The 22,500-nt window shown below is 41.4% G+C and overlaps 1 protein-coding gene across 1 annotated transcript in view; it reads left to right on the forward strand.

The window, feature by feature from the left end:
- LOC127008756 (nephrin-like) overlaps positions 1 to 4,198 on the forward strand; it is a 102,329-nt gene extending 98,131 nt beyond the window's left edge. The window contains exon 21 of the mRNA XM_050881122.1: positions 1 to 4,198. This exon is cut by the window's left edge and continues 59 nt beyond it. Within this exon, the coding sequence (XP_050737079.1) occupies positions 1 to 369 (369 nt within the window). The 3' untranslated portion in view covers positions 370 to 4,198.
- Positions 4,199 to 22,500: the final 18,302 nt, after the last annotated feature.

A 22,500-nucleotide genomic window follows, 5' to 3' on the forward strand; every position in this document is an offset into this window, starting at 1 on the left:
ACGCCCGACCACTACAACATCCCCGCCTCCGACCCTATGTACCCGCTGTCCACGCGATACAACACCTACCAGCCGCCCACGCACGCCCCGCTCACCGCCCACTCCCACGCCCTCACGCAGAACAACGGCTCGCTGAGGAGGAACGCGCCCTCCAAGCTTCACTTCCCCAAGGACTACATCAGAAACGGGTCCATGAATATCCCCGTTTCGTCCACCTCGTCGCCGGCCGCCCAGTACCCCGCGCAGTCGCCCACTCGCTCCCACCCGCCGCCCCACGCCCCCATGCTCTCCACCTTCGCCCCTGATGCCGCCCAGCCATCGCCCGTGGGGGTCGGCGTGCCCCTGGAGCACCGGGGGCACCTGGTGTGAGACGGGGGGCGGAAAACCTAGTGACTTGTTTATATGTGGCGGAGGGAGGGTAAGGGAGGGTGAGGAAGGCAAAGGAGAGCGTCTTAGTGCGGTGAGGTGATGAGGGACTGCCATACGTGGCGCCCTTACCCTCACCCTTGCCGTTGCCCTGCCCCCCTTCAAGGCCTCCAGTCAGGTACGATGAACGCTACCTGTTGAGGCCGCGGCATGGCACAGCGGCGTCGTGGGACCGTCCCTTGAATTAATCTTTCCCGGCGTGACGGTGGTGAGCCGCGCGCGTCGAGCCGTCAAGGTCCACGACTACACTTTTCCGCCAGTCTGTTGGATCACCGCCGCCGCCGCCGCCGCCGCTGCCGCCGCCGCCGCCTCGGACCACCGTCACCGCCCCGTGAAAAGAGCCGCGACGTGTCTAAATCCAGAGTGCGAGTGCCAAAGTGAGAGGTAGAGGGAGAGAGGGAGGTGGAAAATCAATTGCCGACGACGTGTTTCTCTCCCTCCTGTGACACGCGACGCAGCCCAGTGAGATGAGCGAGGAGTGGTGGGCGGCGGCGTGGCTGGCGAGCGGCGGACGTGGCTGGCGGAGGGAGAGAGGCAGAGAGAGGGAGAGGGTCCACGCCAATCAGCTTCCCGTATACCCCCTGATGGAGCTCTCAGTGGACGGACGCCACAAGCCAGACAGTGAGTGAGGAGGAGGAGGAAGAGGAGGAGGAGGAGGAGGAGGAGGAGTGCGATTATCACTAACTTTCAACATGATGCAACGAACGTCATCTCAACCTCTCGTTCTTCCCATACGAAAACGAGGAAGAGGAGAAGGAGGAGGAGGAAGACGAAGGAGGAGAAAGAGTACCGTCCCTTCCTTCCTCCCTCCGTGTCCTAAGTCTCCATGTCCCAAAACGCTGAGGAAACTGTGACACGTAGCATGACAGCACATATCAAGACCCTCCCTTCATTGGCTTGCCGAGAAACGTGTGATATTTTAAGACCGTGGAAGAGAGGAACGGTGCGATGTGAGACCCGTGTGCGTGTGTGTGTATATACGTTTTCTCTTCTACTTCTCTCTCTTTCTGTGTCTCTCTCCCTCCCTCCCTCCTCTCCAAACACACGCCAATGCTCAAAAATGTGATGTAAGATAAATGTATTCCTTAGAGGAGAAGGAGGAGAAAAAGGAGGAAGATGGAGATAGTGGTGATACTCTTCTCCTCCTACTTCGTGTGTGACTCCAGTGGCGGTGATGAAAGTGCTGGTGTTGTGGTGATGAAAAAAGTCACCACCACCACCACGGACCATAGTGAACTTCAACTCCACCACGTACCACGGACTCAACCAAAACTAAAGACGAAATAACTGTCCTTAGAAACCTCACTCAAAAATCACGGACAGGCACGAGATTGAGCAGCTTCATCTCTCCTGGCCATCCATCCAATCACGCCCCATCCACGCACCTGTACGTGGCTATGGGCGGGCGTGACAAGGACGTGATACGGACGTGTGTGTGTGTGTGTGTGTGTGTGTGTGTGTGTGTGTGTGTGTGTCGACCGTTCGTTCGTTTTCTTTGTCAGATGTTGTGTTCTTGTGTTTGTGTTTTTATATGGGGTTGAAATTTGTGTTTCTGGAGTGTTGCGTGTCTTGTTTAGGGCGTCTGAGCTTGGTGGAGGTGTACAGTGTGTGTGTGTGTGTGTGTGTGTGTGTGTGTGTGTGTGTGTGTGTGTGTGTGTGTGAGTGAGAAAGCAAATAAGTGAGTAAGTAAGTGAGTGAATGATTTAAAGAGTTTGTAAGCAAGATAATCAGTCAACCAATAAGTGGGTAAGTGAATGAGGGAGTTCGTAAGCTTATGAATCTACCAGTGAGTGAGTGAGTAAGCAAGTAAATCAACCAACGAGTGAGTAAATGAATGAGTGAATAAGTAACAGAAGTAAACCAAAACCGAGTCAACGCTTCAACAAGACAGCTCGACAGTGCCTTCAGAGGGCTGCGAAGTCTCTCAGTCTAGAGTCGTGAGGGAAGGAAGGAAGGAAGGCGAGGCGAGGAAGAAGTTAAGAAAGGCCTTGAGAACAGGAGATTAGGTTCTTCACGCCACTCAAACCAAGAACAGTCAGTCAGTTAGTCAGTCAGTTAGTCAGTCAAAATCTAAACTGCAGAAGAAGGAAGAAGAGAACGGAGACGAAAGAAAGGAAAGGAAACGGAAATAAAAAGAAAGAATGGATGAAAGGAAGATGAAAAGAACGAGTTATCAAAATCAAAACAGCAGGAGGAAAGGAAAAGGAAGAAGGAAAGGAAGAGAAAAAGAAGAAGAAAGGAAGTATAAGAATGAGAGGAAGGAAGGAGAAATAGGCGAGTTGTCAAGACCTTTTCACATCTAGGGTTAAATATCTCTTCAGTATTTGGTAACTTATAAGGTTTTGAGCACTTTTTTATGGCTGTATATTAACTACCGATCGGGAATGTGTTTGTTAAGTGTCTGGCGAGTGGAAATGGCTTGTGTTTTTGTCTTTTCTTCATGTCTTAATCGATTTCTTGGCGGGTTTTGTTTTAGAGGCAAATGACGAACGACTTTCTATAGGATTCACACCAACTCGAATTACTATTATTGATATGACATCGGAAAAACAACAAATATGGTCTTTTTTCTCGGTGTTTTCATTTGTTTTCTTGCTGTTTTTTTCTTTGTGATTTGAGACAACTGACGAACGACTTTCTATAGGATTCACACCAACTCGAATTACTATTATTGATACGACTTCGGAAAAACAACAAATATGGTCTTTTTTCTCTTGTGTTTTCATTGATTTTCTTGCTGTTTTCCTATTTGTGATTTGAGACAACTGACGAACGGCTTTCTATAGGATTCACACCAACTCGAATTACTATTATTGATACGACATCGGAAAAACAACAAATATGGTCTTTTTTCTCGGTGTTTTCATTGATTTTCTTGCTGTTTTTTCCTTTGTGATTTGAGACAACTGACGAACGGCTTTTTATAGGATTTACACACCATCTCGAACTATTAATATTATTCCTCCGACTTCGAAAAACAATCAATACTGTCTTTCTTAGTTCATTCATAATTGCTCATCTTGTCAACGAATGCTTAGGAGACGAGGTAGTTCATTTATTTAGGACTTTTCTCTACTATTATAAGTAACAGCATAACTTACTTAAATCGTATGAATATGAAGCAAACTTAAACGAAACTTAGGAGAATCGAACGTGAAACTGCGAGAAAACAATAGGCAGAGGATAGCATTTTGAAGTTTTTTTTTAAGTTTTAATTTGTTTCCTTTTTTTGTTGTTGTTTTGAGGAGATTTTTTGGGATAAACGAAACGTGAAACTCAGAACCGAACGTGAAACTCAGAAAGAAAAAAATGAAACTTCGAAGCATAAAAATGAAAAGAGAAAAAGCGTAAGAAAGAAAGAAACTGAGAAGGAAAAACGAAACTAAGGAGAAACGGACATGAAACTTCTAAGAAAAAATGAAACTAAGAAGAGACGAACGTGAAACTGAGAGAGAAAACAAAACAGAGGGCAAAGATTATCCTTTTTTCTCTCTTTTTCTTTTTATTCGCGCGGATCAGCTGTGTTCCAAGTCGTGTCTCAGGCTGCTGTTGTTGTGTTGCGCCAGGTATTCCCAGGTGTTGCGGGTTCCCTTCTGTTATCTCTCCATGCAACACAGTATTCTTTTTTCCTCACTCGCTCTGTTAGAATTCCCTCGAGTCATATTTTTTTCAATTTTTTCCCTTCACTCTGTTCCCTCTACGGTTTTTTTTTCTCTCTCTCTACTATAACACACACACACACACACACACACACACACACACACACACACACACAAACCCCCCCCTCCTCCTCCCCCCCCCAACACACACATTCTTTCCCTTCGCACACACACACACACACACATATTTTTTTTTTCTCGCCCTCTTTCAAGGAGTCTTTTGGTATTGGAATTCAGTTGCTCTCACCACCACCACCACCACCACCACCTCCTCCACTATCACCACCACCACCACCACCACCAGCTGTCTTCTCCTTCTTGGCCTTCCCTTTCTTCCCTTTCCTCTCTCCCTCCCTTACCCGATGCCAAAATGACCCGCAGAGTTCCGTTATATATTGGACAGTAAGCAGGTATTGATTTCCATTGTCAATACGGGTTGCCTTCTTTCTCTCCCTCCCTCTCTCTCTCTCTCTCTTTCTGTGTCTCGTTTTTTTCTGGTTTTGTTTTGTTTTTTGTTTTTTTTGATTCGTTTAAACACATATTTGACCACTACTTTCTTTCCTTCTTTCTTTTTTCTTTCCTTCTCTCTCTCTCTCTCTCTCTCTCTCTCTCTCTCTCTCTCTCTCTCTCTCTCTCTCTCTCTCTCTCTCTCTCTCTCTCTCTCTCTCTCTCTCTCTCTCTCTCTCTCTCGTTTTTCTGTCTATTTTTTGTTTTGTTTGCTGTTTTTCTTTTGTTTTTGCGTCCATATTATAACTCTTGCTCTCTCTCCTTCTCTTTCTCTTCGTCCTTTCCTCCTCCCTTCTCTCTTCTCTTTATTTGTTTTTGTTTTTCTTCTTCTCTTTTCTTTTTTCTTTTATTTTCTGGAGCCCATAATGCAATTCTCCTGTCCTTCACTTTCTCTTCTTCCTTTCCTTCTTTTTTTTCTTCTTCTTCTTCTTCTTCTGTTTATCTATTTTTGACGAAGGAAAAGTTAGAGAAAAAATGTTAGATCAGTTGCGATACGGATAATATATTTCTTTTTCTCTTTCTCTCTCTTTCTCGTTCATAAACTTTTTCTGAAATAATCTAAAAAAAAAAACGTAATTGACTGCAGGTGGCCACAAGCGTTTCTTATTTTCTTTCTTTTTTCTTTTTCTTTTTTTACTTTTTTAACAAACTTCAAAATTCGCGCCATAAAATTTTCAAGGTGAATCGCCCTTCGGGAACTGTGCATCTTTTTTTTGTCTTTCTTTTATTGTTCCTTTTTATTTTCCTTTTTTTTTCATTCTTTCGGTTCCTGTACCACTCGAAAGTCAAGCGGATGTTCTTTTCTTTTTCTGTTTTTTTTTCTTTTCTTTTTTTCTATCTACTTTTGGGAGAGAAAGAGACGAAGAGATCACATTTATTGTCTCTTTCATAGTTATTTTTCTAGTTTTCAATTCGCCATTATATTTTTTCGTTCTCTTCTCTTTTATTTTTTGCTGGTTTTTCTTCCCCGATCGAATAACCATCATCTGTTGCTTCAAAAGGCTGCAATGTCTCCCTTTTATCAATACATCGCTTTTCCATAACCCTTTTTTCATTGTCTTTTCAGTAAGTAAGATATTTATTCTATCGACTTTTTTTTCACTTTTTTTCTATTTTTGGGGAGAATAAGAGACAAAAAGATCACATTCATTTTCCCTTTCATTCTTATTTTTTTAGTTTTCATTCGCCATTATACTTATTTTCCTTCTCTTTTCTTTCCTTTTTTTCTGCTTTTTCTTCCCCGATCGAATAACCATCATCTGTTGCTTCAAAGGGCTGCAATTTCTCCCTTTTATTCAGTCATATTTTTCCCTTAACCCTTTTTTTCAATGTCTTTTCAGTAAGTAAGAAAGCATAAAAAAGATCTAACGTATCATTGTCTACACGTTTTATTTCGAACGTTAACAGCAATCACAAGTTTTGAATTTTAGCCGATGAACTTTTATAATTTTTTTTTTGGTACGTCTGTTTTTTCATTATTCTTTTTGGCATTCCTCAAAAGATGACGCGTGTGTTGTTTCCATTTTTTATTCATTTTTTGGAGTTAAGAATCATCACACTTTTACTTTCTAGCCAATGATCTTTTTTCCGTATGGTCCATTTTTACATATTTTTTATCTCCTTCCTCAAAAGATGGCGCATGCGTATTTTTTCCACTTTTCTATTCACCTTCTACCCAGCGATCTTTTTTTCATACGATCCGTTTTTCCATCACTTTTTATCTCCCTTCTCAAAAGCCTTGATGCATTGTTCCTAATTTTTACACTCGGAGAGGTTCAATAATTTCATACTTTCATCATTTTTTTTTTCATTCCCAAGCCAAAAAATCCCTCATCCATACGTTGCTTCGAATTCCGCATCTCCTATTTATCTGTCTACACGTTTTTGGGCTCCAGAATCGAACGCATGAATTCGTAAAACCCTCACGAGACCGCCGCTTTCAAACATTCATAGCGGCTAAACTCACTAAAGGGGCAGCTCATTCTCGTTCTCCCTCTCTCCCTCTCTCGTCGGATGCCTTCGTGAAATGTTACCAGATTATCGTATTCACCACATTGTTTCTATCATTTCTAAGCCTCAGACTCTCGTACCTACACAAATAACGATAGAAAATTAGAGTTAGCGTTAAAACTCTTATCTATTGATGTTCATTTGTTTGATTTTCGCTCTAGTTATCGGTCAGAAACTAGGAAAATGCAATGTGCGATAATTTGGCGACGCTGAATGTTACATAGATGTCCACTCTCTGGTGCGCTGGTTTGAACTGTTTCCTCCCTCGATGACCACAGTCGAGGTAGGACAGAGAAGAGGAAAGAGGTATTATTCGGTTCTTTTCCTTCTCTCTTTCACGTTCGATTGAGTTTGCGTTAGAAGAGAGAAAAGAAAGACGTATTATTCAGTTTTTTTCCTTCTCTCTTTCACGTTCGATTGAATGTGCGTTAGAAGAGAGAAAAGAGAGAAGTATTATTCGGTTCTTTTTCTTCTTTGTTTCACGTTCGGTCAAGTTTGCGTTAAATGAAAGAGAAAAAGGGAAGTATTATCAGTTATTTCTCTTCCTAGTTTCACGTTCGGTTGAGTTTGCCTTAAAAGAGAGAAAATGGAAAGGAATTATCAAGGTTTTTTTCTTCTTGTTTCACGTTCAGTCAACTTTACCTTAGAAGAAAGAGAAAGGGAAAGGCTAAATCACTCTTGTTTACTCAATTCACGCCTTAGAAACCAGAAAACCGATCTTGATAGCGAAAAGAAAACAAGGAAAGATACCCAACTGACAACATCTTGGTCTCAACGAAGGAAAACGAATACCCGGTTGTTCTCTACTATTCCCTACACACACACATGCGTCTTAGAAACCAGAAAACCACTCACTCACGACAACCAAAAGAAAACCAAGATATTCGAACCCATTATCTTGCCCTCAACGAAGAGAAAACTAAGAACTAGGTTGCCCACATTCAACACACACGATTAAGAAGCCAGAAAACGAAAGAAAACCACGAATCTCGACTACTGACCGCGGAAAACGAAGAGGCAGGCGGTCAGATCAGGTCAAGTTAGATCAGGTCGTCTTGCGCACCCCGTCACGTCAGGTCAGGTTAGGTCACGCCCCCCGTCTCCCCCTCTTCACCTTACCTCTCCTGTCACATCGTCCACCCCAAGATACAGAGAAGGGACCGGGTAGCTTCACGTGGTTGGGATACTGGGTTGAAATGTGTCTGAACTTGAGCTTGACGTTAATAAGATGGAGAGATTGGGTTATAGGAAGGGAGGTTAGACGTTCTAGAGTTGGATATACTTATTCGTGTCCCAAACTACTCTCTTTCCGTTTCTCTCTCTCTCTCAGCATTTCTCAACTAACTAACTAAAGGAAAGGAAAGAAGTTAGTGATATACGTTCTTTCTTTCTCTTCTCTTTCCTCTTCTTCTTCCTCTTCCATATTCGCTAACGTCACTTATCCTACCTCTCTGTCCATCTATTCTCTTTATTATTTTGCACTTCGTTTCTAGTTAATAATGTACGTTTTTCTTCCTCTTCCCTCTTTCCTCTTCCCTCCTTCCCTTTTCCTCTCCTCTCCGCCTACCTATTCATCCCCTAACCACTCTGTCTTCTCCCTGTATTTCTCTTTCTATCCCTCTCCCTTCCCTCTCCATCTCGAATATTTCCCTAACGTCACTCCATCGGCCGGGTCTGAAGCTACCTGAGTATACCCGCGCGTCTTGGCCCACCCCATATGGTGCTACGTTGATTATTGCTAAGTTTTGTACAGTAACTTAACCTGTGCTCACCTTGTCTGCGGCTGGTTATTAGTGACTCCCGCCCGACACCTCCACCTGGTCTCATATTTGTTGGGTGGTTGATTGCAGGTGTTGTCCAGACGTTGATTAAGCACAGGTGTATCTTCATTACCTGTATTACCTGTTGTATTACTTGTATTACCCACACCCATAGCCAAATATTACTTGTACTTATCATTATTAGGTTTAGTTTTATTAGTTTAAGTTTGATTTTAGGTTTTAAGAGCAAGACTTGTATAGTATTCTCTCGTTTTTAAGGTTTATTTTTTAGTTTATTTCTTTTTTTATTATTATTCTTTAAGCTCGAATTCTTGCAAGGTGAGGAAAAAGGATGATAACAATGAGCTTTTTTTATCTTCATTTTTTTGTTTTCTTGGAGGTTCTAAAAAAGTTCTGAATAAGGAGCCAGAGAGAGATGACTTTTTTTTACACTGAATCTGTTCTTGACTTGTTTCTAGTTCACACAATCTAGTCAGGCTTTGTAGAATGGCGAGAAATGCATTTACCAAAGACTCCATTTTCGCCTTAATTCTCTCATCTATAACTCTGTCCCTCTCTCTCTCTACCTCTCTATCTATCTATATTTATCTATCTATATATCTCGTTCTCTTAATATCTGTATCTATCAACATCTATCTCTGGTTCTAGATCGCTTGTTTTCTCTCTCTCTTTATCTATCTCTCGCTCTCGCTCTCACCCTTCTCTCTCTACCCCCCTCTCCCCCTCCCTCTCCGGCTCCTAAAACAAAAAGCTAAAATAATTGGTTCCTGGAATTTATGAGTCGATTCCTTAAAATCCCTTCGAGCGTCTTGCTGCTGAGGAAACGCGTGTGAGAAAGACTTAATTTACGAAGGGGGTATTAGAAGTGATTCATAGGGTTGATTTGTCACGCCCAGAGAGAGAGTTTTAAGGTTTTCACTGGGCGAAGAAAAGAACGCTTGGGTCTGTACTGTATTTCCACTGACGGAGGTTCAGCAGAAGGGTGGTTGATACGTATTTCCTAAGTTGATTTTTGTTAGTGTTTATTTATGTTTACTTTTTCCATTGGAGTTGATTTGTCACGCCGAGAGCTTTTTTGACCGGGCGAAGAAATGGACGCCCGGGTCTGAATATGTATTTCCTATGACCAATATTAAAAGAAGAACTGATCGATGTGTTTTTTATTTGTTTTCATACTTTGTTGACGTGGAATCTTATTGTTATTATTTTATTTTATTATTTATTTATTTGTTAGGCGAAGATTTTTGACCGAGATGAAAATTGGATCGAGTAGTAATTGATTTTTCTATTTCATGTGTCTGATATATAAGAAAATGTCGACAACACGTATTTTCTTTGTTTTCTTGTCATATTTGTGTTGATTTTTGGTATTATTGCGTTTTTGTTTACGTTTATGTTTTGACTAATTTGACACGCGAAAGTTTTGACCGAAGATTTGACCGCCATAAGATCAGTTAGGTCAAATATATCACTCGGATCTTGTACTTGTCGTTTCATTTGACCAGCATGATTAAAAAAAAGTAATTCATATGTATTTTCTTTATCTTCATGTTATACTGATGTCGATTTTTAGGATTACTGTATTTATTATTTTTTGTTTCAAGATTTAACCCAACGAAGAAATGGAAACACTGGTCAATAAGTATTTTCTTTGCTTTTGTATCTCCTTGATGTCGAGTCTTTAGTGTCATTGTATTCTTATTTACTTTTTTTTATTCGGTTAATTTGCCACACGAATAATTTGACACATAACTTGACTCACAGTTTCTCAAGTTCTTCAATGCGACATTATATGAAGTTTATTATCATATTTTCTTCGCATATTTTCCGGCGTCAGTAATTTGCAAAAGTTTTAATTGGTCGTCAAACTTTAACTTTCCCAGGTAACTCGAGTGACCTTACTCAACCTCACCTGGGCGGACACGTGTTTCTCATCAGCAGGCGTGAGAAGGTCATGAATGTTCCTACACCTCATTCTGACTCACAGTATCTCCATTAGTGTTGAGAAAATCCACTTCACTTCGTTAATGGCAAAAGATATGGACATTCGCTCATTTGTTTGCATTTTTACGTTCAAAGATAATGATATTTTTTGACGTTAAAGATCTTGAATATTCCTGCACCTCATCTTAGCTCACAATATTCCCATTAGTCTTGAGGATATTCACTTCACTCCGTTGATGGGAAAAAAATACTATTCGCAAGATATTCGTAAGATACTCCTACACCTCATTTTGACCCACAATATCTCCATTAATGTTGAGAATATTCACTGCTTTTCGTTGATGATAAACTGAATTATTCGCAAGATATTCGCTCATGTATTTCCAGAGTATTTTTTTATTTATTTCGTCAAAGAAATCAAACTGTTTTTAGTCATGTGATCTCGATTAATTTCTCTCTGTGCATAATACGGGAATTTTCTGCGTTTTTTATTCTTCTTTCTTTTGTTTTTATATATTTTCATTTTTTGAGGATATGACAATCGTGTCCCGCGTCAAAATACGAATCTAATCAGTAGTGTTAAAACGACTCTGTATCATAAGTTAAGCCATCTGAGTAAGGTTAGTTTTTACCGGCAAAGCAGGAAGATTCAAAAAACCGCTTTATGACACTCTTGTATTATGATGATGAAGAAGCTCCGTCGAGGAAGAGATTGAGGAAGGAAGGAAGGCGAGAGAGAGATTAAGAAGTCATGTCGTCTATGAATCTATAAACGACATGACACGAATTCGAAAAACAGCCTCTTGTTTCGTGAAGAAGATAAAAGGAAGGAAGGAAGGAAGGCGAGAGATCAGTGAGTCATGTCGTCTATGAATCTATAAAGGACGTGACATGAAGCTCCCGTCTTGATTCGACTTAAAAGCGAGGTTCAAAAGTTACGAAAGACATCAGGAAATCAATGAAAAGAGAAAGAAAAACTAATACAAGCAGAAAATATGTACTACGAAACCATGAACTGTAGACGTAAATATATATAGATGAAGAAGAAGAAGAAAAAAAATAAGCATGAACACGAACAACAAGAACAAACGCCAGAGAGGGACAGAGAAAAAAAGAATCGGCTCCGTCCATTCGAGTCGACATCGCGGAGTGCAAACGTATCTCCTCGCTTCTGAAGGCGGACCTCGGGAAGCCGGACTTAATTGGGCTCGTAACTTCAGGGGCTCTATACGTTACGCGCCTCTTCTTAACTCCTGGCCGAAGAAAAGCGGACGTTCTCTACTCTGTTGTTACTTTTTAGACACAAATACAAACAGTAGCGAAAGGAAGGTAAAGGAAAGTGCTATTACTATTATGATCGTTTTTAATCAAGTTCTTATATACGTTACGCGCCTCTTGTTAACTCCTGGCCTAAGAAAAGCGAACATTCTCTACTCTGTTGTTACTTTTTAGACCGAAATACACACAGTGGTAAAGGGACGTGAAGGGAACGAATGCTATTACTATTATGATCATTATTAGTCAAGTTCCCATACGTTACGCGCCTCTAGTTAACTCCTGGCCGAAGAAAAGCGGACGTTCTCTACTCTGTTGATAGTTTTTAGACCCAAATACAAACAGTAGCAAAAGAGAGTTAAGGGAAAGAATGCTATTACTATTATGATCATTATTAGTCAAGTTCCTATACGTTACGCGCTTCTTGTTAACTCCTGGCAAAGAAAAGCGGGCGTGTTCTGTTCTGTTGTTAGTTTTTAGACCCACAGCGAATTGAAACCCCAAATACAGGAAAGAGAAGGGAAGACTTGCTACTGACATTATTATTCTTCATTCTTCTATACGTGACGCGCTTTCTGTTAACTCCTGGCAAAGAAAAGCGGACGTGTTCTGTTCTGTTGTTAGTTTTTAGACCCACAGCGAATTGAAACCCCAAATACAGATTCTTCATCCTTCTATACGTGACGCGCTTCCTGTTAACTCCTGGCAAAGAAAAGCGGGCGTGTTCTGTTCTGCTGTTGTTTTTATACCCACATCGAAAGGCAACCAAAATACAGACACTCGTAGAGAAAGGAAGGCTGGTATTACTGTTATTATTATCATTATTAATATTATTATTATTACGTTTGTTATCTCTCTGTTCTTAATGATGCAATGCCTTGATTCCTTTTTTCCACGTACTAGTAAAGGGAAGGAGAGGGAAGGAAAAATTATTACTGTTGTTATTATTATTATTACGCGTTTTATCCCTGTTTTAATGAGGATGATGTTTATACTACTTGATTGCTTCCTCTCTCCCTCTTTCTCCATCTCTCTCGCTCTCTCTCGCGCGCGCTCCGAAACCCTTAGCAGCGGGTCTGAGGCTGTTTAGAGGGAGATTAAGCAACCCGATCCCCTAATGACGGAGTGGGATTGCGTTGGGAGGAGGAAGACTTAGGATCGAATCGGAACTGCACCTCGGAAGACCCAAATATAGCGAATCAAACGGCTTTTCTTGGTGTCTCGTTCTTGTGGGTGGAGAACGAGAACGAGGAGGAGAACGAGTGCATCTTTGAGACCTAGAGAAAGAGGAAGAATAGAACGAGAGAGAGGAGAAGGAGGAGGAGGAGGAGGAAGAGGAGAACAAAAACATCATCTTCTAGTGTTCTTCTTTGTTCTATATAGGAAGAAGAACAGGAAGAACAAGATGAGGAAGAGGAGGAACAGAGAGAAGAGAAGGAGAGGAGGGAGGAGAATGAAGATAGAATGAAGATATATTAGAATGAAGAATAGAATGAAGACAGGACAGAATGAAGAAGAGAATGAGGAATAGAATAAAGATAGAATGAGAATAGAAAAGAAGGAAGTTGAATGGAGTTGTCGTCGGAATGAAGGATTAAAAGGGACTGAATTCTAAGCCTCAGTCTGATTGAAATGAGCTTTTTCTCCGGGCACTCGCTCCCTCTTGATCTCGCGCTCTTTCGGTCTACCTCGAGTCAGACCTTCGACTTAATTAAAATGACAACTATTATATGGGGAGAAAAAAACTATTATTATTATCATTATCTTTAATATTGTGATGTGGATTTTGAGGTTTTGTTGGTTTAAGAATGGATTTGAACAGTTAATTAATTTCCTCGTTTTCACTTTTTGAGTCATTATGATATGGAATTTTTTTTATTATTATTAACCATTTCGCTATTGTTGATGTGGATTCTGAGGTTTTGTTTAGGTTTTTGTTTAAGAATGGATTTGACGTTGTATTAATTTTCATAGTTTCATTTAAAGGAGTAATTATGATATGGAAAAAAAGCTAAATTGGTATCGACTTTTTGTATTATTAATTGATGTGGATTCTGATTACTTTATATTTGATTTGATCCTCTCAAGATTTCGTATAATTTGAGTTGGATTCTATTGATGTTCTGCTGTTTCTATGGATGAAGGGATTGAAGTCTCGGATCCCTCTCCTTCGTTTCCAAGTAAGATTTTGTGTGATTCTCCTTAACTCAGAAGAAGAAGAAGAATCTGAACCCAAAAATACAAGTGTCAAGACGTCAATCCAATCAACAGTCAACAGGGTGAAGAAATTATATAGTGAATTGTACCTCATACCACGCAGGAAAAATTAGTTATACCATATTAAGAGAGAAGTGTAAGGGAAAACGCGTGATGGAAAGGACCGTTTTGTCTCGACTTTTTCTAACTATCTGAGTTTGTTTGCGTGTGTGTGTGTTCGTGTGTTTGTGCGTGTGTGTGTTTGTGAGGAAAGGTACGATCATTAAGCTGTCTAGTCGAAAGGAAGAAAAAACAGGAAGGAAGGTTGGCTTTTCAAATTCTAAATAGGGAGAAAAATGTGAATGAAAAACTCCCATTCACTCGTATCTGAAAGCCTCCCCGAATGAGTGAATGAGTGAGTGAGTGAGTGAGTGTGTACAGCAATATTATAACCTTTCATTCACTCATTTATTTTTATTTTATCTCATTCATGTGGTTTTCGTTTTTTTCACATTTTTTTAACCCACAGCATCCACCTCTTATGCCTCTCCACCTCTCAGCTTCCACCTTTCAACCTCCTCCTCCTCCTCCTCCTCTCCACTTCCCAGCATCCACCTCCTCTTCCATCTCTTCCTCTCTCTCTCTATTCAAAAGCTTATGTACCCTCATTTTCCTCCTCCTTTTCCTTTCTTTACCTTCCTCTTTATCCTCTCTCCTTCCCTCCTCTTCCTTCCTTCATTTCCTCCTTTTCTATTCTTTGTTCTTTCCGTTTCCTTCCTTCTTTCCTTCTCTTATCAAATGCAATAGAAAATACTGAATGAATCCTAATATCCCTCCTTCCTTTCCTTCTTTCTCCTCTTCCTTCCTTCCTTCCTTCCTTCATTCCTTCATTCCTTTCTTTCTTTCTCCTCATCCTTCCTTCCTTCCTTCCTTCCTTCCCTCTCTCACTGTGTCATTTTTGTCCATCATAAACGCATATTGTGATCCATAATAATGACAATAAACAATAATAATAATAATAATAATAATGATAATAATAATAATAAAAATGTTAATAATGGTGATACGTATAATGACGATGATGATGTCCCGTTCTTTTTATGGCGGGACAAACATACGAACTCACGAACGAAGAATATAAGTGCGTATGACGTCATTATTAATAGCATTTCGTATATAAACAAACAAAAATGATGTAAAAAATAATAGCATGATGATGATGATGATGATGATGTATGATGATTTGAATGTCTTTTGTAATACTTTATATCGCCGGGGCTGTCAAGAGGTCAAAAAGTGGTCAAATTGGTCAAATTGGTCAAATTGGTCAAGTCTGACAAATTGGTTAAATCGGTCAAGTTGGTTAAATCAGTCAAATTGGTCAAATTGGTTAGATTGGTCACATTAGTCAAATTGATCAAATTGGTTAAATTGGTCAAATTGGTCAAATTGGTTAGATTGGTCACATTAGTCAAATTGGTTAAATCGGTCAAATTGGTCAAATTGGTTAGATTGGTCACATTGGTCAAATTGATTAAATGAGTCAAATCGGTCAAATTGGTCTAATTGGTCTATTCGGTCAATTTGGTCAAATCGGTCAAATTGGTCAAAATACGTGAGGTTAACCTTGACCTCTCACCTTTGACCTTAGCTTTGACCTCAGCCCGTACGCCTCGTCTCGTCTCGCCTTGTCTCGGCCGCTCAGCTCAGTCAGTGATGTAATTAAGTCGACGGTCCGGTGGTCAGGGCTCGACTCCCGCTGAATTTATTATTGCCACAACCTGCCGCCGCCTCCTCCTCTGTTGGTCCGGTTTTTGTATGTTTTATTTCGTGTTTTTTTTTTCTCATGTACAAGATGTGCCACAATAAAGTTTATGTTAAAAAGAATTATGTGTTTGTTTTGGTGGTGAGGTGTGTGTGTGTGTGTGTGTGTGTGTGTGTGTTTTAGTGCAGCGAGTTTGTTTTCGTGTGTATGTGTGTGTTTGTGTGTGTCTACCTATCTCTATTTATCTATCTTTCTATCTATCTATCTATCTATCTATCTACCTATCTATCTATCTGTCGTTCCTCTGTACCTCCTAACACATTCTCTATAACGAACTCCTTTACATGTCACAAAATCAATCTCCATTTCAGTCACCAAACGACCCAAGCATCACTTAACTTCAAGGTCAGTATTGCCAGACGCTATAAGATGCGGTAGGGTTAGATTAAATTCATACAAATTCAGTTACAATAGGGTCAGATACATAGGGTTTGATACATAGGGTTGAATACATATAGAGTTCAATATAAAACAGAGTTAGTGAAATCATATAGCGTTAGTTACATAGAGTTTATTTGCATAGGGTTTTCAATACATGTCAATAAGAGATAAGATGTCTGGGTTTCTAAAGCGGTATTTGGTATATATGAGAGGCTGCCCACGGAGGAGGAGGAAGAGGAAGAGGAAGCTGTGAGAGGTGAACGCGGGGAGAGAGTGAGTGAGAGAGTGACATGGAGCTCCCAAAAGTGATATCTTGATCTTCTAATGGAGTTTTCTCAGGTAAGTCATGTTTATATTGTGTTGTTACTGAGGGGAAATGATGTCCTTACCCAACTTGTAACCATGTGTGAACGAGGTAGTTTGTCATTAGAGGCGGTAAACTTAGAGAGACGATGTGTTATGATATTCCACTATGATCTTCTACGTTCTAAATCTTCGTATGGTTATCAAAGGGTGTCTTAGCCGTTAAGAAAGACAATATAGAGTTAACCTTACCATCATAAACAGGTGTAAATGAAGTACTTTGCCATTGGTAGCCGTAAATTTAGTACGATTATGTCATACGATGTTCTGCTATGCTTTCCTACGCTTAAAACCTTCGTTCAGTGACCACAAATGCTTAAGGTGTCTAGAAAGGTATTGGATCGTTCACCTTAGCATCAGAACCATGGTATAGACGAAGTAAATCTTGTTATTGTGTCTATCGTTGTTTTTGTATAGATGTTTACTTGAAGCATCCCAGGCAGTGGTTGTGTGGCGTTCCTCAAGTCCCGTCTCTTCCCCTTCCCTTCCCTTCTCGTTTGGTCCGTCAGGGGAACTTCATAGCCTAAGAGAGGAAAGTTTTGCGAAGTTTATTTTTACTTGCTGACGAGATTGGGCGTTCGATGCAAAGGAAGGGGCTGAAAGGGAAGACGAGAGGCGAATGGAGATGTGGAGAAGGGAAGGAAGGAAGGGAAGAGAGATGACTGTACGGAGGGTAGAAAGAAGTGTCGAAGGAAGAGGAGGAAGGCTGTTAAGGGATGCAAGAGAGGGAAAGGAAGATAGGAATAGACGAAGAAGGAAGAATAGAGACTGTAGGAGGTTTGCACAGTAACAGGAGAACAGGAAACACAAACAAAGGAAGGAAGGAAGGGAGGAGGAGTCTGTTTGCGTACTCCAAGCTAAAAAGAGAGACAGAAACCGCGGATGAAAGGGAGAAAAAGGAGAGTGGGTCCTTTGTAAAGAGAAATGAGAAAGCGAAACAGTGAAAACGGAGGAAAAGAATAACGAAGGGAAGAAAGGAAGGAAAGAGAGAAGGGAAAGAAGAAGGGAGTGTGTTTGTATAGTTTAGCTTAAGACGCGAGGGAGAAGAGAAGATGGGACGCAATGGAAAGAAAGGAAGAAAGACAGAAAGGATAGAAGGGAAAGAAAGTGTGTGTGTGTGTGTGTAGCTCAGCTTAAGAGGATAGGAAGAAGGGAGAAGAGAAGATAGGACACAAGTAAAGGAAGAAAGGAAGGAAGGAAGGAAGGAAGAAAGAAAGGAAGGAGAGAAGGGAAGGAAAGGAGAATGTTTGTATAGTTAAGCTTAAGACGCGAGGAAGAAGAGAAAATGGGACACAAGTAAAGGAAAGGAAAGAAGAAAGGAAGGAAGAAGAGAGAGGAAAGAAGGGAGTGTTTGTATAGCGAGGGAAGGAAGAAAGGAAGAAAGGAAGAAAGGAGAAAGGGGAAAGAAGAAGGGAGTGTGTTTGTATGACGAGGGAAAAGGGAGAAGATAGGACAAAATGAACACGGAAGGAAGGAAGGAAGGAAGGAAGGAAGGAATAGGAGTCTGTTTACGTAATTCAGGCCAAGACGCGAGAGATAAATCCACTCTTCCTGCCGTGCCAGAGATGGGATGATGTTTTTTTTCTTTTGCAAACTTTGACGAGACGAGTTTTGAGTTTGAGGACAATTTTGACCCCCGTATAACAATAGATTCAAGGTTTTTCTTTATTTTTCCTTACGCATTTTTTCTCTCTTTTTTTGGCGTTTCTTATCCTCTCGAAATACGCTTAGCTAGAAACGGAGAAGTAAACAGTGGCTTCTCGACACACTCACACACACAAACACACGCACACTCTATCTATTTTTCTATCTGTGTATCTATATCTATCTATTATCTCTTTCCCTCTTTCTTTCTACCTCTCTTTCTGTCTTTTTCCTTCCCTTCCTCTCTTCTTCCCGTCTCTCCCTTTCTGTCTTTCTCAAACAATTCCTCTTTCTCTCCCTTTTTCTCTTTCTGTTCCTTTCCTTTCCCTCCTTCCTTCCTTCCCTCCTTACTTCTCCCTTCAACCGCCATCTCTCCCTTCCACTCCCTCTATCCCCCTCTCCCTCTCCCTCCTCCTCCCTCTCTCTCTCTCAGTCAGTCACAACAAAAGGCTCATTTTTCTCGCTTTCTCTTCCTCGTGTTATCCTCGGCGTGACGTGACCGCTATTTGTCAACGGCACATCACGGCCCCTCGATGCCCCCCCAGCACGGCAACAACTAATTAAGCCAGAGGGAGGGAGAGAGAGAGGGAGGGAAGGGGAGAGAATGAAGGAAGGAAGGAATGAAGGAAAGGAAGATGGGGTTTTAAAGAGAGCACTAGCCTGCCTGTTTTGTGTGTGTGTGTGTGTGTGTGTGTGTGTGTGTGTGTGTGTGTGTGTGAGAGAGAGAGAGAGAGAGAGAGAGAGAGAGAGAGAGAGAGAGAGAGAGAGAGAGATCGTCCGCCATGTTAGATTCATGTGCATACACAGGAAATAATGCATGTACGTTGTAATGAGCCGTGTGTACGTGTGTGTGTGCGTGTGTGTGTACGTGTGTGTGTGTGTGTGTGTGTGTGTGTATGCAGGTAAGCAGACGGCGATCATTAATACACACACACACACACACACACACACACACACACACACACACACACACACACACACAGTCACATACGCTCGCTGCACTTTTGTTCCATTATAATCATTTAGCCTTTCAACTATGTGTGTGTGTGTGTGTGTGTGTGTGTGTGTGTGTGTGTGTGTACTTCAAACATTCAGACTTCATCATTTACCTCTCTCACTCTCATTATCTATCTATCTCAATCTATTTTTCTACCTATCTACCCATCTATCAACCCATTATCTAACCAGGGATGGAGTGAATACAGGAGTTGTGTATCCGAACATCGAGTATTCGCCATGACAGTATTTTAGTTAGCGACACAGCCCATTAATATATACTCTGTCTCTCCTTGACCTTAACAACTTTTCATTACTATGCTTCGGTTACTTTCCAACGCTAACTTCAGTCTATAGCAGAGCGTGGAAATCCTTGAGACGGGAGAATCCTTTCCTCGTGTCGCTCCCCGCCCTGCATATATTTGACAAGGCTTCCGTCGTTCTTTGGGGCATTTCCAGGGATAGTTTAATGGCCCTAGTGGTAGTGTTCCCCTTCTTCTCTACCATGAATGTGAAATTGCACTCGTGAGAACCCGATTCATCTCCTTTTCGGCATCTGTAAATATGTGACATGAGAGAGGAAGGGTCACACTACCACCAGCGCCATATAACTGCCCCTGGAAATGCCCACAAGCCCTAGGAAACCCGTGTCAAATATGTGTTCACGAATATGACCCTCAGATTAACTATTTCTAATTGCCGAGTGATATTATAGCTTCATGGTACAGAGGAAGGGTCACACTATCACCAGGGCCATAAAGCTACCCCTGGAGGTGCCCACAAGCCCTAGGAAACCCGTGTCAAATATGTGTTTACGAATTTGACCCTCAGATTAACTATTTCTAATTGCCGAGTGATATTATAGGTTCATGGTACAGAGAAAGAGTCACACTACCACCAGCGCCATAGAACTACCCCTGGAAATGCCCACAAGCCATAGGAAACCCGTGTCAAATATGTGTTCACGAATATGACCCTCAGATTAACTATTTCCAAACGCCGATAAGGAGATTAATCGGGGTCTCTTGAGTGATATTATAGCTTCATGGTACAGAGGAAGGGTCACACTATCACCAGGGCCATAAAGCTACCCCTGGATGTGCCCACAAGTCCTAGGAAACCCGTGTCAAATATGTGTTTACGAATTTGACCCTCAGATTAACTATTTCTAATTGCCGAGTGATATTATAGGTTCATGGTACAGAGGAAGGGTCACACTATCACCAGGGCCATAAAGCTACCCCTGGATGTGCCCACAAGTCCTAGGAAACCCGTGTCAAATATGTGCTTAAAAATATGGACCCCCTATGTCTTAAAGATCTTAGTCTATCTCAAAACTATAAGCAGCGGACCCTGTCACTCCATTCTCCACAACAACAGCCAATGCTACTCTAGATGACGGTAATGCATTCAGTGATTCATAAACTCCCTAAACTTGTGTGATTAGCAGAGAGAGAGAGAGAGAAGGGGTGGGAGAGGGAGGGGTAGGGAGGTAAGGTAGAAACGAGTAGGGAGAGAGAAAGGAGGAAGTAGAGATAGGGAGGAAAAGTTAAATGAAAGGAGGAAGAGTAGGAGAAAGAATAGAAGGAAAAGGAGAGATAATTATTAAGTAAGGAAATGAAAGGAAGAAAAGAAAAAATAAGGGAACGAAAGAATGAGAAAAGAGAGGAAAGGAAGAAAGGAAGGAAGAATGAAGATAAATAAAGACATAGGAGAGAGAAAGAATTAAGAAAAGGGAGAAATAGGAGAGAGAGAGAGAGAGAGAGAGAGAGAGAGAGAGAGAGAGAGAGAGAGAGAGAGAGAGAGAGAGAGAGAGAGAGAGAGAGAGAGAGAGAGAGAGAGAGAGAGAGAGACTACTACTACTACTACTACTACTACCACCACCACCACTACCACCACCACCACCACCACCACCACCTCTACAACAACAACAACAACAAAAATTATCATTCTAGGGATCAGTGTTGCCAATCCCAGCTGACAGTGACCCTGAAGAGTAATCCCGTGGGTAATAAGTCTACGGATTGCCAGGCTGACGGGACTCGAACGTGGGTGTCATTATGAAGCTGTATTACGGTGGATTGAGCTGCCAGAAGGGGGGGGGGGAGGTGTGTGTGTGTGTGTGTGTGTGTGTGTGTGTGTTTACAGGTGACAGATTACGTGTTTAGTTTCTGTAATGCCCGCTAGAGAGAGTGTGTGTGTGTTTGTGTGTGTGTGTGTGTGTGTGTGTGTGTGTGTGTGTGTGTGTGTGTGTAGGAAAGAGAGGCTGAATATATGACATGTATTAATTCTACGTTAATATTTCCACATGTTATGACATATGGAGAGAGAGAGAGAGAGAGAGAGAGAGAGAGAGAGAGAGAGAGAGAGAGAGAGAGAGAGAGAGAGAGAGAGAGAGAGAGAGAGAGAGAGAATGAAGGAAGAGAGGAGGAAGGGATGGAGTGGAGGGAGACAGAGAAGGGAGGAAGAAGGAAGGAAGAGAGAAAAGGGGAGAGGAAGGGAAGGGAAAGAGGGAAAAGGGGAAGAAGAGGAGGAAAGGAGTAGAGAGAGAGAGAGAGAGAGAGAGAGAGAGAGAGAGAGAGAGAGAGAGAGAGAAAGCCGGTCATAATTTCCTGTGATTTATCCCTCTCGCTCTTGACAAAACTAACAGGCCGTGACTGAAACAAACGGCCTACCTGACTGACTGACTCACTGACTCACTGACTCACTGACTGACTGACTGACTGACTGAGAAAGGAAGGCCTAACTGACTGATTGAATGGCCGACTGACTGACTGGCTGACTGAATGACTGACTGACTGACTGACTGACAGGATGACTGAATGACTGACTGACTGACTGACTCACTGACCAAGCAACTGAAAAAAAATATATATATACACAAATTTTGCCCTGAAACGAAAAGGAAAATATCAATGTGTGTGTGTGTGTGTGTGTGTGTGTGTGTGTGTGTGTGTGTGTGTGTGTGTGTGTGTGTGTTTTTATTATTATATAAATATATATATATATATATATATATATATATATATATATCTATATATATATGTTTGTGTGTGTGTGTGTGCGTGTGTGTGTGTGTGTGTGAGTGTTAGTGTGTAATGTATATGTATTAAGTGCTCAAGTAAGTAAGTAATTTTAGTCTAACCTTAGTCTTCTAAGCGACGGACTCTCGTGATAATGTTATGGGAAGAATTTTATATTGAAACTCTATGTGCGTGCAGGGAGGGAGGGGGAAGGGGGCAAAGGTGGCTAGAGGGAGAGAGGGTGTGTGGGGAAGTGGAGTAGAGAGAGAGAAGGAGGGAAGTAGAGAGAGAGAGAGAGAGAGAGATGGGGGAGGGGAGGAAAGGAAGAAAGAAAAAACGAGATAGGAAAAAAAAAGAGAAAGAAGGAAAAAGAAGAAAGAGAGAAAGAAGAGAGAGAGAGAGAGAGAGAGAGAGAGAGAGAGAGAGAGAGAGAGAGAGAGAGAGAGAGAGAGAGAGAGTATATATAAATG

The sequence above is a fragment of the Eriocheir sinensis genome, chromosome 38 (assembly GCF_024679095.1).
Source record: "Eriocheir sinensis breed Jianghai 21 chromosome 38, ASM2467909v1, whole genome shotgun sequence".
Classification (NCBI taxonomy): domain Eukaryota; kingdom Metazoa; phylum Arthropoda; class Malacostraca; order Decapoda; family Varunidae; genus Eriocheir; species Eriocheir sinensis.